Consider the following 14,372-nt stretch of genomic DNA (forward strand, 5'->3'; position numbering starts at 1 on the left):
ACTGGAAAGGAAAAATACCATAATCTAACTATAGTAACCAGTAAATTATTTTCATTTTTTCTTTATGTCTACCTTGTCTGTAGATCTAATAATTTTTACATAGTTTTAATAGAACCTGATTGTAATGCTATCATCTGCTAATTTCACTTAGCATCACCTTGTCTCATTCTTTAAAATTATCTTTATAAAGTTTATTTCCTTTATTTTTACTAATTTATAAGATAGTTTACTGCTTTGGGGGAAATCATTTATATTTAATAAATCAGACAAAGAAAAAAAATTTAATTAGTAAAAAATCAACTAGAATTGCACTGTCCAGAGGTAACCATTACTAATGTGTTTTGATAACTTTCCCTCTAGGTAGCTTCTCTGCTTAAGTACATAAAGATAGATAATAGATAGATAGATAGATAGATAGTTAGATAGACAATTTTATCTAAATAGAGCCATATTATACATACTCTTCTGTAATATGCATTTTCATGTAGCACTATTTTTAGGATATCTTCTATATCAATAACTAAAATATATCATTTTCATGGGCTACATGATATTACCTCTTATATATAAGATACTGTGCCATGTATTTTAGATGTATTATCTAGAGTAAACTGAGATTTGGAAAGGTTAAGTAACTTGTCCAGATTACAAAACTAAAAGGTAAAAGAGCAGTAATTAACACCCCCTCCCCCCTTGACACCACCTTCCTTCCATTCTCTTTCCAGTGTTTGAATTATTTGGTAGTTCAGTGTCCATGTTTATATTGACCGAATAAATAGAATAAACGGATTAAATAAAATAACATTCTCTAATGAATCAAGTAGTTGACTGTTTCTTTCTTGGTTGACTTTTAATCTTATAATTATTTCTCTCTCCCCCACCCCCAATCTTTTGGTTTTCTATATAGCCATCACTTTTTTTTTTTTTTTACTCAAAGACACCAACAGTTCTGTCAACTTCTGAAAGGTCTTACAAGCGCATAAATAATCTTTTTTCTTTTTCCTGGAGGCCTCCCGTCCCATAGCTTCTGTTCTACTCCAGTCTGGATGGTTTTTCTTTAGGTACTGGAAGCCCAGTACATGAAATTAGTGCATGGGTGTGGTCCCTAGGCCTGGCCAGCAATCAGGGCCAATCAGGGCCTTCCAGCTGCCAGCTGGGGCCTCCCTTCCCTGGCTGCCGGCTGCTGACTAGGGCATCCCTTCCCCAGGTGCCGGCTGCCTGCTGGGGCCTCCTTCCTTTCTTCCTTTCTTGCCACCCCTGGTGGTCAGCGCATGTCATAGAGAGTGATAGAACTCCTAGTCTCCTGATGAACTCCCACGGGGACACTTTGCATATTGGCCTTTTATATATATATAGATTAGAGGCCGGTGCACAAAAATCTGTGCACTTGGGGGGGAGAGGGGGGGGGGTCCCTCAGCCTGACCTGTGCCCTCTCACAGTCTGGGACCCCTCAGGGGATGACCACCTGCTGGCTTAGGCCCGCTCCCTGGGGGATTGGGCCTAAGATGGCAATCAGACGTCTCTCTGGCAGCCCGGCAGCCCTCGGGGGATGTCCACTTGCCAGTGGGGAGCAGGCCTAAACTGCAGTTGGACATCCTTAGCAGTGCTGAGGAGGCAGGAGAGGCTCCCACCACCACCACTGTACTGGCAACCATCAGCTTAGCTTGTGGCTGAGTAGACCTCCTCTCATGTGAGAGCACCCTGACCACCAGGGGGCAGCTCCTGCATTGAGCATGTGTCATAGTGACCAGTCATTCCCAGTCCTTCTGCTGTTAGGGTCAGTTTGCATATTACCCTGTTACTATATAGGATAGAGGCCTGGTGCTGGGGCTGGCTAGTTTGCCCTGAAGGGTGTCCCGGATCAGTGTGGGGGTCCCGCTTGGGTGCCTAGCCAGCCTGGATGAGGGGATGATGGCTGTTTGCAGCTGGTCACACCCCCTTCAGGGTGGGGGTCCCTACTGGGGTGCCTGGCCAGTCTGGGTGAGGGGCTGAGGGCCGTTTTCAGGCTGGTGGGTGACTGAAGCTCCCAACCTCTCCTTTTTTTCTTTTTTTCTTTTTTATTCTGGGATTTATTTACCTTCTATGGCTGTCACTGGAACTGGGAGCAGGCTTTAGCTCTGAGGCTCGGCTCCAGCTCTGAGACCTCGGCTGCTGAAAGCAGGTATCTGGGTTTGTTTGGCTTCTATAATTGAAACACTGTTGCAGCTCCAGCTCTGAGGCCTGGCTGGCAGAAAGCAGGTTTCTGGGTTTGTTTAGCTTCTATAATTGCAACATTGTTTCTTAGAGTGCAGCTCAGAGGCCGGCAGCGTCAGGCGGGGACCTTGGCTTCCTCCATCACTGGAGCAAGCAAGCCTCCTGTTCACTTCAGCTTCCTGGCTGCCAAACAAGCACAGATACCTGCTTTCAGGTTTTTATAACATCTAAGATGCTCAGTGAGCTCTAATTAAGATGAACTCAGTGACACACACTGAGATATTAAAGTCAAATCTTTAAAAGACAAAGAGAATCTTGACAGCGGCAAGAAAGAAGCTCATCACATACAAGGGACACTTAAAAAGATTAGCAGCAGGTCTCTTATCAGAAACTTTGGCGTTCAGAAGGCAGTGGGCTGATATGATCCAGCAATTTTAATTCTGGGTACATACCCAAAAGAACTGAAAACACAGACTTGAAGAAGTATTTGTGCACCTATGTTCATAGCAGCATTATTCACAATAACTAAATTGTGGAAGCAACTTAAATGTTCATCAAAACAGATAAATAGATAAGCAAATTATAGTTTATACATACAATGGAATATTATTCAGCCTTAAAAAGGAAGGAAATTCTGGCTGATGCTGCAACCTTAAGGACATTACACTAAATGCAATAAGCCAGTCTCCAAAAGACAAATGCTGTATGCTTCCATTTATATGAGGTACTTAGAGTATTCAAAATTATAGAGATAGAAAGTAGAATGGTAGTTGCCAGGACTGGGGCTATGGAACAATGAGGAGTTATTGTTTAATGGGTATGTCTTTTCAGTTTAAAAGGTGAAAAGAGTTATGGAGATGAATGGTGGTGATGGTTGCACAACTTCATGAATGTATTTAATACTACTGAAATGTACACTTAAAATGCTTAAGATGGTAAATTTTACGTTATGTCTATACATCAAAAATTGAAAAACCAGTTAAATATGGCTTGTAAATACAAAACATAAAACTATAAAAAATGTTAAAGCAAATAAAGGAGAAAATCTTTGTGACCTTGGGTTAGGCAGAGGTTTTTATATAGAGTACAAAAAAAACATGAACCATAAAAGACAAAAGTGCTTTTACTTCAAAACTGAAAAGGTCTCTTCCAAAGACACTGTTAAGAGAATGAATGCACAAGCCACAGACTACGACAAAATTTTATAAAGCACATACTAGTATGTGGTCAAATATGTGCTTTACACGACAAAATATCTGTCAACAGGCCAGCTGGACTCACCAGTGCACGAATTCGTGCACTGGGCCTCTAGTATCTTAATAAAGCTGTTAAATAAAACAGATTAGGATATTCCATAATATAATAAGCATCAAATTGAATGGCAAGAGACCAGTGTTTACAGGTGGCACATCTTCCAGCCCCCTCCCCCTCTTAGTTCCCTTTTGCATTCCAAATTTGGGGGGGCGGTTAGCGGCGCTTGGTGCTGCCAACACTCTGTAGAGTCCTGCCACCTCTAGTGGTCTGACTCAAGCTAAAAGAGAAGAGGCTGGGGGTGGGAGAAAAGATTTCTGAGTCTAAACCATGGTTTGTACTGACTACTGTACTACTGAGAGGGGTGAAGAGACTGGGAGCAAAGGAAATTTTAAACATGAACACTAAGAGATCTTATCCTTCCAGGCCTGGGTCTGGCCTGTGAGATTAGATGCTCTGACTTCTTACCTGTTTCTGGAGCACAGCTCTTGGTGCCCTGCAGGAGGCAAGTGAGGCCTATAGTGGCCTGTTTGAGGGTACCTGTGTGCTGTCAGTGCCCGTGTGGAACAGTTGCCAAGACTTTGCCAAGTATGTTGTACAGCTGCGGAATGTGTCACATAGATGGAGAGTGTGCTGAAGAATCCATTTTAATTGCAAACATTTCATTTTCAACCACCCTCCCCCCACCAAATCCAATCTCTTTTCCTATCATTGGTAGTTCTGAAGATTGCATATTTTTACCATGAAGTCAAAATGTACCTAAGTATATGATTGTGAATAGTAAACTAGGTGGCAGAATTGGGTATTGGCAAATATTTTTTCATTTTCATTAGTGTGTGTATTTTTAATATAAAATGGGGCTATAAAACATTAAAGAAAGTAAAGACATTTCAGTGAACAAGTATCAATGATTTAATTTATAACAATCTGTATATATAAAAGCCTAAGCGACCGTTCAACCATTCAACCAGTAGCTATGACTGCACACTGAGCACCAGGGAGCAGATGCCCCGACCGGTAGGTTACCTTGCTGCTGGGTGAGATGGGCCAGACATGCCCTGGAGGCCTCCCGCGGTCCCTTCCCCGCCCCAATGGTGCACCAGTGGGGTCCCTCGGCCAAGCCTGCACCCTCTCACAATCCGGGACCCCTCAGGGGATGTTGGAGAGCCGCAGGCCAGGCCAAAGGAACCCACCTGTGCACGAATCCGTGCACCGGGCCTCTAGCTATAAATAAACTGATTGAATTTTCTTATGCTAACAGTTTCTTTTTAAACAAGTCAATTTCTTATTGATGACAACTGAATGGTGTCTTTCATTTTATCATACTGTAGCTCCATTCATTCACTGTACTTTTCTAATTGATTTTACATGGAAGTACGGTACATGTCTTTAATGTTGTCTTACTACTCTAGTATGTTTGCTATCAAAATTTATGTCAACAAGTTTTAACTTTCTCAAATTGACACCAATTTGTGCTAAAATACCACCAAAATCCTATTAAAATTATAGTTATTTAATTATTAATATTAGTAATGATGTAAATATTAATAACGTATTAATATGATAATACAGCCTAGCAAGAATTTTTCCTTTGTTAATTATTCTCTAACAGCTCATTTTTAATAGTATGGTCCCATTGAAGACGATTGGGAATTTTGTGGGGAAATGTTTGAGTTGTCACAGTGATAGAGGGATGTTTTTAGGCCAGCTGTCCTGATGCCTAAGTTTAGTAGATCCACCAGATCTAAATATTTATATTTCAACCCTTGCCTTAACACCTGTCCACAGTCCTTGGTGCTTCCAACTCCTGATTTTCGTGGCGGTCTAGGGGGAAAGTTACCTTTTGCAAGCATTTTAAGTTGTAGCTTCCCTTCTTTACCAAGTCAGCGTCTGTCTGCATTGACTTCTACCAGTAAACAGTGTATCCTCCCATTCTCTCGTTCACAGTGAGTTGTTGTTGTTGTTTATTTCCTTTGCTGTGGGTGCCAGATAATACCTCCTAGGGTGTGGAGATGTTTCAGGTGGTTTTGTTGCTGACTGGCTGGGGTACTGGCAGTGAATGCCTAGTTAGGGCTACATCTGGTAAACTCACTGCCTGCCCTGGGAGCCCACCCAGAATTGCCAGTGGTCGGCAGAGTGACCAGTTCACCCAGCCTGGCATGAACTCAGTGTAAACAGTAGGTGTAGACACTAGTATTTCCCATAGCTGAAAGTTATGTGTAATCTTATTCATTACTATTTCTCAAGCTGAGCTTTTTGAAACTAATTTGCATTAAAAAAAAAAAAAGTAGCAGTAAAAGCAGTGCCATGGCTCCTATCATTTAAAGGAAGAACACATTGGATAAATTGTTTTCTTACTGCATGTTCTTTTCTTCATATTAACAGATATTTTGGTAAAAGGTCTCAGTGGGATTGTAGAGGGGCGTCAAATCTTAATGAACTTCATCAGTTATTAAGTGATATAATGATTAGAAGGCTAAAGACTGACGTTTTAACCCAGCTGCCCCCTAAAATCAGACAGCGTATTCCTTTCGACCTTCCATCAGCAGCAGCCAAGGTGAGAACCCTTTTTGATTGAAAGTCTTATTTTAAATCATTTTAAACTATACTAAGAAAGGTTGTACATATTTCATATTGTACAGGAGGAAAAGTCTGCTTTCTTAAAATAGATTTAATTAATAGAGCATATGTATTGGCTTTGCATTATTTTGAGAACCGAGCAGGAAGAATTTAACTTTAGTCATATAATGTGAAAAGATTCAGCATCCTAGTGATTAAAAAGTGTATTTCTGCTAAATATAGAAAAAAAGTAATTCAATTACAACGAAGATTTAGTATTAAGAATTCTGAGTCTCTGTAGGGTGTGAAGCAAGGGAAGTTGTGTTTCTTCTTCTAGGATTTTTTTATTTTTATATATAAGTAGCTGTCCTTTAAAATAACTTAGATACAGCCCTGTTCTTGCAATCTTAAAACTCTGTGATCATGTAAGATGTGAAGTTAAACATATCAGAAAGCCAAATTGTATTTAGCAAATCTTTATATACATTTTTGGTAGTGCAATGCTTATATATTCTCTGAAATTTCTTCAAATCTTGGCATAACTTAGTTGACAAAGATTATTTATTGCATTGTTTTATTTTGAAATCTTAGAGTAAGCATTCTATATACATTGAGCAATATGTTATTGGAAAAATAAGTATAATCCAATTTCCTTTATCCACTATTTTAGCATTTGAAAGAAAAATAAGAGAATGTATGATTATATTATATTTTTATTTAACTAATATCCCCCAAGTCTTTTGTTTGATTTTATTTAAGTAACATCATATCTTTTTATAAAAATACTTTGCTACCATATACATCTTCAATGCGCTTTTTTCTTATGTATTTAAATTTTTATGTTTACTTTACAGAATGTTTTCCCTTCAGAGGAAGCTGCAATTGTTTGGTTTATGATGTTAGCAAAGGTTTTCACCTACAGCTGATCGTTAGTTTCTGCCATTGGTGTGAACATGTGACTAAGTTGCCTCCATGTCTTTAAATGAACACATTGGCATCTTAGGGAATTTTCTTTTTATATTTTTATATGTATAAAAGAAGTTAGGACTTGATTCATTACTGCACTAATTGTTCTGTTCTTTATGCTTCGTGTCTAAACACTGTTGCTTTCTCCCACACAGGAATTGAATGCCAGCTTTGAAGAGTGGGAAAAATTAATGAGAGTTCCAAATTCCGCTGCCACCGAGACTGCTATGGGGTTGATTACTCGCATGTTTAAACAGACTGCTATTGCCAAGGTACTCATTGCTGGGCCATCGTGTGTGTGTCTTGATACAAATTATTTAATGTACTTTGATGGTTTTACTTAAGCAGCTTATTTGCGTATTGTAACATTTCTGCCATTTTATTTTTTAACTCTTTATAATGAAAAACATTTAGACATATTCAAAGTAAACAATAGTATATTTAACACCATTATACTACTATCCGTATATTGACTCTTTCCAATAAAAGGGTACACTTTGATGGTATTTTATACTTTAAAGGACATACATATATTCATCTTCATTATCAGCCTTTTCTATGGTTCTACTGCATAATTGCTACAACTAATCTTTTTAATTTCTCAATTATTTTTTATCGGTATTATGTTTTTAGTTCCCTACAGACATAAACGTGCGCATGTTCTGTTTGTCTAAAAAGTGTTAGAGTTTTGGTCCTGGCGAGGTGGCTCAGTTGGTTGGAGCATTGCCCCGTACCCCAAAAGACTGCAGGTTCAATTCTTGGTCAGGGCACATACTTAGGCTGCTGGTTCAATCCCTCGTCGGGGCACATTTGGGGTGTGCACCCGATCAATGTTTCTCTCATATTGATGTTTCTCTCTCCCCTCCTTTCTCTCTCTCTAAAAGTCAATACAAACTTATCCTCGGGTGAGGATTAAAAAACTTTTTTTTAAGTGTTAATTCTTAAATCTCCCTGTGCCCATGAATTAGACTCATCACATGTTGTTGTTTCCACCAGCATGTGGAACTTAAAAACATCCTAAGGAGTGCTATCCCTCTCCAATTCTGAAATATTTTATAACATAATTTTTAAAGTGAGGTTTATTAAGGTACAATTTACATACAGTGAAATTTTTTCTTTTAAAATGTAGAGATTGATGAGGCTTAACAAATCCTATATAATAAAAGGCTAATATGCAAATAGACCAAATGGCAGAACACCCGGAACAACTGAACAATGGGCCGCTATGACATGCACTGGCCACCAGGGGGTGTGCGCAGAACATGGCAGGCACCAGCCGTGGTGGGATGGTGGAGCAGGTGAGTGGGGCACCAGACCAAGGCAGGGCACTGGTTGCTGCCATCAGGGCGAGCCTCTGGTGGTTACTGAAATTCTTTGCTCCCACGCGTTGCGGTCCCGCCTGGCACTCGCACCTGCTGCTGGCACTGGAGCCGCCGCTCGCACCCACTGCCAGTGTCGGCCCCGCTCGTACCCGCAGCTGGCACCCGAGCCGCCGCTCGCACCCACTGCTGGTGTCTGGCACTGGTCCTGATTGCTCAGCACCATCAGTGGGTGCAAGTGGCAGCTGCAGGCCCTGATCGCCCCTGAAGGCTTCTCCACCTCCCCCTGCTCCTGAGGGATGATTGGAGTAGCAGTCGCCGCTCGCACTCGCTGCTGGCAGCAGCCCCAATCTCTCCATGCCTTCAGTGGGTGTGAGTGGCGGCAGCAGGAGAGGGGCTGCCTGCAGACAGGGGACGGGGGGAGGGGGGCCGGGGGGAGCTGGCGGGGGGGAGGGGGAGGGCCTTGGTGGGAGGGGCCAGGCAAGGTCGCGGAGGATAGGCCAAGACCTGCCCCTGTGCGTACTGCAGCCTCATGGCTCACACAGTTCCTCTCAAGGTGCACGAATTCGTGCACTGGGCCCCTAGAGTGTGTGTGTGTGTGTGTGTGTGTGTGTGTGTGTGTGTGTGTGTGTGTGTGTATTCAGGTAATTACCACTACAATCAAGATAAAGAATAGTTTTATTATGTACCTTTTATTTTTCAATTAATTTCTAAAATAGTTTCCTTATGTACCTTTTATTTTTCAATTAATTTCTTTCTTTTTCTTTCTTTTATTTTTTTCCATCACCATTTATCTCTCCCATACCCTCTTCTACTCCACCCACCCACCTCCCCCTGTAATCACCAGACTGTTGTCCATGTCCATGAGTTCTATCTCTCTTTTTCTTTTTTTTTGCTCAATTCCTCCACCACCACCCCTAACAGTCCTCCCACCCCCAGAGCTGTCTGCCTGCTCTCCATCTATGAGTCGGTCTATTTAACTCAGGGGTCCTCAAACTTTTTAAACAGGGAGCCAGTTCACTGTCCCTCAGACCATTGGAGGGCCAGACTATACTTTAAAAAAATACTATGAAGAAATTCCTATGCACACTGTGCATATCTTATTTTAAAGTAAAAAACCAAAATGGGAACAAATACAATATTTGTATTTGCATGTGGCCCGCGGGCCGTAGTTTGAGGACCCCTGAGCTAACTTGTTAGTTCTTCATGTGCCTTTGCAGTCATTTCCCTCCCATGCAGCCCTCGACCTGGGCAGTCACAGATCTGCTTCTATCACTCTAGTTTTGCTTTTCCCAGAATGTCACAAAAATGGAGTCACATAGTAAGTAGCCTTATGTCTAGCTTCTTTCATTTAGCATCAATAAAGCTTTTGAATGTTGACAGGTTTTTGCATGTCATTAGTTTTTTCACTTTTATTGCTGAATAATTTTCTAATATATGGATACCACAATTTTTAAAAATTTCTTTACCAACTAATGGCCATTTGGATTGCTTTTAGTTTCAGCTATTATGAATAAGCCTGTTATAATCATTCATGTATAGATATTTGCATGGACATTGTTTATTTTCCTTGAGTAAATAACTAGAAATGGGACATCTGGGTCATATTTTAAATTTTAGTTTATCTTTATAAAAATCTGCCAAATTGGCCCTCGCCCCGTGGTCGGCAAACGGTGGCTCGGGAGCCACATGCGGCTCTTTGGCCCCTTGAGTGTGATTAGTTGCCTCCTGCAACTGGGGATCGAGCCCACAATCTGGGCATATGCCCTGACTGTAAATTGAACTGTGACCTGGTTCATAGGTCGATGCTCAACCACTGAGCAACACTGGCTGGACTGTTTTCAGTTTCCTTGAGTATATTTTGTTAGATTTATTTTTAGGTATTTCATGTCCTTTTAAGCTCTTGTAAATAGTATTTCTTAAATTTAAATTTTTACATTTTTATTTTTAAAGATACAATTATTGATTTTTGTATATTGACCTTTCCTGAACTCATTTATTAGTTCCTATGCTTTTTTGTAAATTCTTTGCAATTTTCTACATAGAGTATCATTTTGTCTACACATAAAGATACTTTTGCTCTTTCCCAGTAATCCATATGTCTTTTCTTTGCCTTGCCTGTTGCACTGAAGGCACACAATATAATTTTTAATAGAAGTGATAGGATTGAACAGCTTTGCCTGTTGCCAATCTTAGGTAGAAAGCATTCGGTCTTTTACTATTAATTATGCTGTTATCTTTATGTTTTTCATAGATGCCCTTTCTTAGATTGAGAAAATGTCCTCCTTTTCCTTGTTTGTTGAGAGGAGAGATGAGACATATAAAATTCTTTCCTTTGGCAGATTGAGTTAGGAAGAAGGTAGCTTCCATAAAAGTGTATAAGAAGAAAGCCAAAATTTAACAAAATTATAAAGGCTGAGCATGGATTGTCATGACATTTCAAAATGTTGGGGGTCCTGGCATAGGCAGTCCACCTGCACACACAAGCTTTACTTCCACTGGCCTCTACCTGGTGCTGACCAGGAGTCAGAGAGCATCCCGTTGGTGGAGTATAAGCATAATCCCATGCTTATTTCCAGGACTCTTTTCTCATATTAAGCAAAAGCCTTAAGCCATTGTGAGAGAGGCAAACCCCCTCTCCCAGCCTCAAAAACCCAGTCCAGGATCAGCTGCTTCTGGAGGCTGGGTAGAACAACAGCTGTCTACCACTGTAGATTGGGCAGGAAACCCTGTTGAAATCAAGACCTTGCACTTGGCAGAGATCTGTTACTGCAGAAGGGGCGAGAACATCTTTCCTGCCCTGGAGCACTCACAGTTATGAGATATAGATTAGTTGCCACAGGGGAAAGGGATAGAAACAGCAGGAAAGTCCCATCTCCGAGATTCAGCTGGAACAAAGTTGCCTTATAATGAACTAGAGGCCCGATGCACATTTGTGCACTGAGAGGACGTCATTCAGCCCAGCCTACACCCCCTCACAGTCCGGGACCAGGGAGCGGGCCTAAGCCGGCAGTCGGACATCCCCCGAGGGGTCCTTAGCACTGCTGTGGAGGCAGGAGAGGCTCCCTCCACCACCGCTGCACTCGCCAGCCATGAACCCGGCTTCTGGCTGAGCGGTGCTCCCCCTGTGGGAGTGCACTGACTACCAGGGGGCAGCTCCTGTATTGAGCATCTACCCCCAGGTGATCAGTGTGTGTCATAGCGACCGGTCATTCCACCGTTCAGTCTATTTGCATATTAGCCTTTTATTATATAGGATTGTTACCAGGAAACCCAAGAGATTCTCTGTCCCCTACCATTAACTTAACACTGAGAAATCATCAAGGTCAATCTACTCGGGGAGAGAGACACTTATTTATAGTGTAGACATGAAGGACTGATGAAAGCTAAGAATACAGCTGAAACACTTAGAAAAACCCTGGGTTCATACTATCACAAAATAGGGAAATTCAAAATTTTTGGTGTACTGAAGATAAATGTCATAGGAGAACCTAAATACAACTCAATACTGTCCAGATTGTCTTAGTGCCTCCCATACTATCACCCTGGCAGGAAGAGAGGCATGCCCATTTCTGGGTGTAAGCATCATTTATCCCAGTCAGTCCTGTACTTCTAGATATGATTTCTAGCATTAAATAGAATTTATGAAATTTTAAAATAGAATTTATGAGATTTTTTAAAAGATAAGACAATCGATAATGCCAATTGAAGAAATGACCCAGATTGTAGAACTATTACACAAGGAATTTTTCTAAAGCTGTGAATAATATGTTAAAGGATGTAGTAGAAAAAATAAACATGAAAAGGAGAATTTCAGAAGCAGTAGGAAAACTGTAAACACAGGAAAATGGAAATGCTACACATAAAAAAAAGAAAAACAGTACCTGGAAAAAAAGAAAATTCTTTCAATCAGTTTATAAGCCAGTAGTGGAGATAAAATGTGGTCATGAAAATATGGGAAGCAGTTGAGAGCTTGCTTCCCAGCAGTGTTGCCAGTTTGGCTCAAATAAACTTATGAAAATTATTTTCTAAAAAAATGTGTGTGTGTATGCGTGCGTGTCCTGGATATTCATCCTAGAGAAGTAAAAACTTAGATTTTTACTTGTAATAGTACATCAATGGGAGATGATAGTTTTTCAACAAACAGTATTAGGACAATTGGATGTTCTTAAAGAAAACAATGAGCCTTGACCATTATTTCACATCATACATAAAAATTAACTTGAAGTAGGTTGAAGACATAAATATAAGCTAGTTTATAAAAATTTTAATAGCAAACATACATAAAAATATTCCCAAACTTTTGGTAGCAATTTTTTTTAGATAGGATACAAAAATACATACTTTTTTGTTATTAAACTTAATGAGACAACATTATTTAATAACATTATATAAATTTCATGTGTACATTTTAATTCAACATGTGTAAAAGCACATACTTTATTTTATTTTATTTTTAAATATATTTTATTGATTTTTCACAGAGAGGAAAGAAGAGGGATAGAGAGTTAGAAACATCGATCAGCTGCCTCCTGCACACTCCCCACTGGGGATGTGCCCACAACCAAGGTACATGCCCTTGACGGGAATCGAACCTGGGACCCTTCAGTCCCCAGGCCGACGTTCTATCCACTGAGCCAAACCGGTCAGGGCAAGCACATACTTTAAAGGGGAAAAAATGGGACTCAAAACTAAAATTTTTAGTGCTTAAAAAAGTATGAAATATGAAAGACACTTATAAAAATGCAAATGTAAAATACACATTAGGAGAAAGTATTTGCAATACTTTCACCCAGCTTCATTTCCCCATATCATAATTTTTGGTTTGATTAGTGTTCATTGTTTACCGTGTAATGACTCAGTTAAGCACTTCACAGCTGACTATAATTACATTTCTTTTTTTTTGACAACTGTTGTTTTTCATAGAGTTAATAGCTGTTTTGTTTGCTTACTTGCTTAGCTTTTCTTTCGCATGTAATAGTGAGTACAGAATGCTTGTTTAAGGAGAAAGAATATATATGAGGACCTTGTTTTTAACTTCCTATCTGTGATATAGGAAACCCTTGTTCGAAGTCTGAAGTGTTGACAGTCAGTAGGAAGTTGGTACCTAATTCCTAGGATTCTTGAAGGAATAGAAGAGAGATGAAATGTCAGTTGATCCAGATTAGAACATTTTCCCAAAGATTAATGGCAGCAGACGACCAATCCTTGCCACCCCCAATCCCTATTTTTTAGTCATTTTTCATTCCCTCCCTATTAGAACTTCTGTCTTCAACCAGTTACATTAATTAGTAGTTCATGGCATTACTAAATTGGAATTCTTCATACATTTTCCTCCAGAACCATTATTGTTATCCAGTAGTTAGAGTCTATAGCAGGGGTGGGCAAACTTTTTGACTCGAGGGCCACAATGGGTTCTTAAACTGGACCGGAGGGCCGGAACAAAAGCATGGATGGAGTGTTTGTGTGAACTAATATAAATTCAAAGTAAACATCATTACACAAAAGGGTACGGTCTCTTTTTTTTTTTTAGTTTTATTCATTTCAAATAGGCCAGATCCGGCCCGCGGGCCATAGTTTGCCCACGGCTGGTCTATAGTAACTTAAATATACAGGTTAGCTACATTATAGATGAAATAGATTTTGGGGAGGTAGCTAATTATCTACTACATTTAATATTGTTTTTATGAGAAAATGTATTCAGAGTTCTCCCAAGCCAATTTGTAAATGAACTTTTGAACTACCACAGATTATAAATTGACTACTATGTTATATGCAAATGAGAGTTGAAGAATCCTTTCGTTAGCTGTTTTCCTGATGAATTCAGCAGATCCTTATTGAGGGCCCACTATATAGCAAGGGTATTGCTTGGTGCCAGGGAGGAACAGTGAACAAGATACCAGCATCTACCTCTCAAAAAATTGGAGTATGTTGGGGAAGACAGCAAAATAAACATTTAACTATAATAGAGTATATTTAGTGCTTCAAACTGTGGAAGCACATGGGAGAAGACAGCTGGCCTGCCTTGGGGTGGCGGGGAAAGGATGGGGAGGGTGAGCCAACCAAAAAACGAGGGAGTGAAAT

The 14,372-nt window shown here is 40.2% G+C and overlaps 1 protein-coding gene across 1 annotated transcript in view; it reads left to right on the forward strand.

Moving 5' to 3' along the window:
* ZRANB3 (zinc finger RANBP2-type containing 3) overlaps positions 1–14,372 on the forward strand; it is a 235,950-nt gene that overhangs the window by 151,034 nt on the left and 70,544 nt on the right. Inside the window, exons 7-8 of the mRNA XM_081096348.1 lie at positions 5,830–6,001; positions 7,125–7,241. Coding sequence (XP_080952474.1) covers positions 5,830–6,001; positions 7,125–7,241 — 289 coding nt within the window. The remainder of the gene's footprint in view (positions 1–5,829; positions 6,002–7,124; positions 7,242–14,372) is intronic.

This window comes from Myotis nattereri (assembly GCF_964212035.1).
Source record: "Myotis nattereri genome assembly, chromosome: 7".
NCBI classification, from domain to species: Eukaryota; Metazoa; Chordata; class Mammalia; order Chiroptera; family Vespertilionidae; genus Myotis; species Myotis nattereri.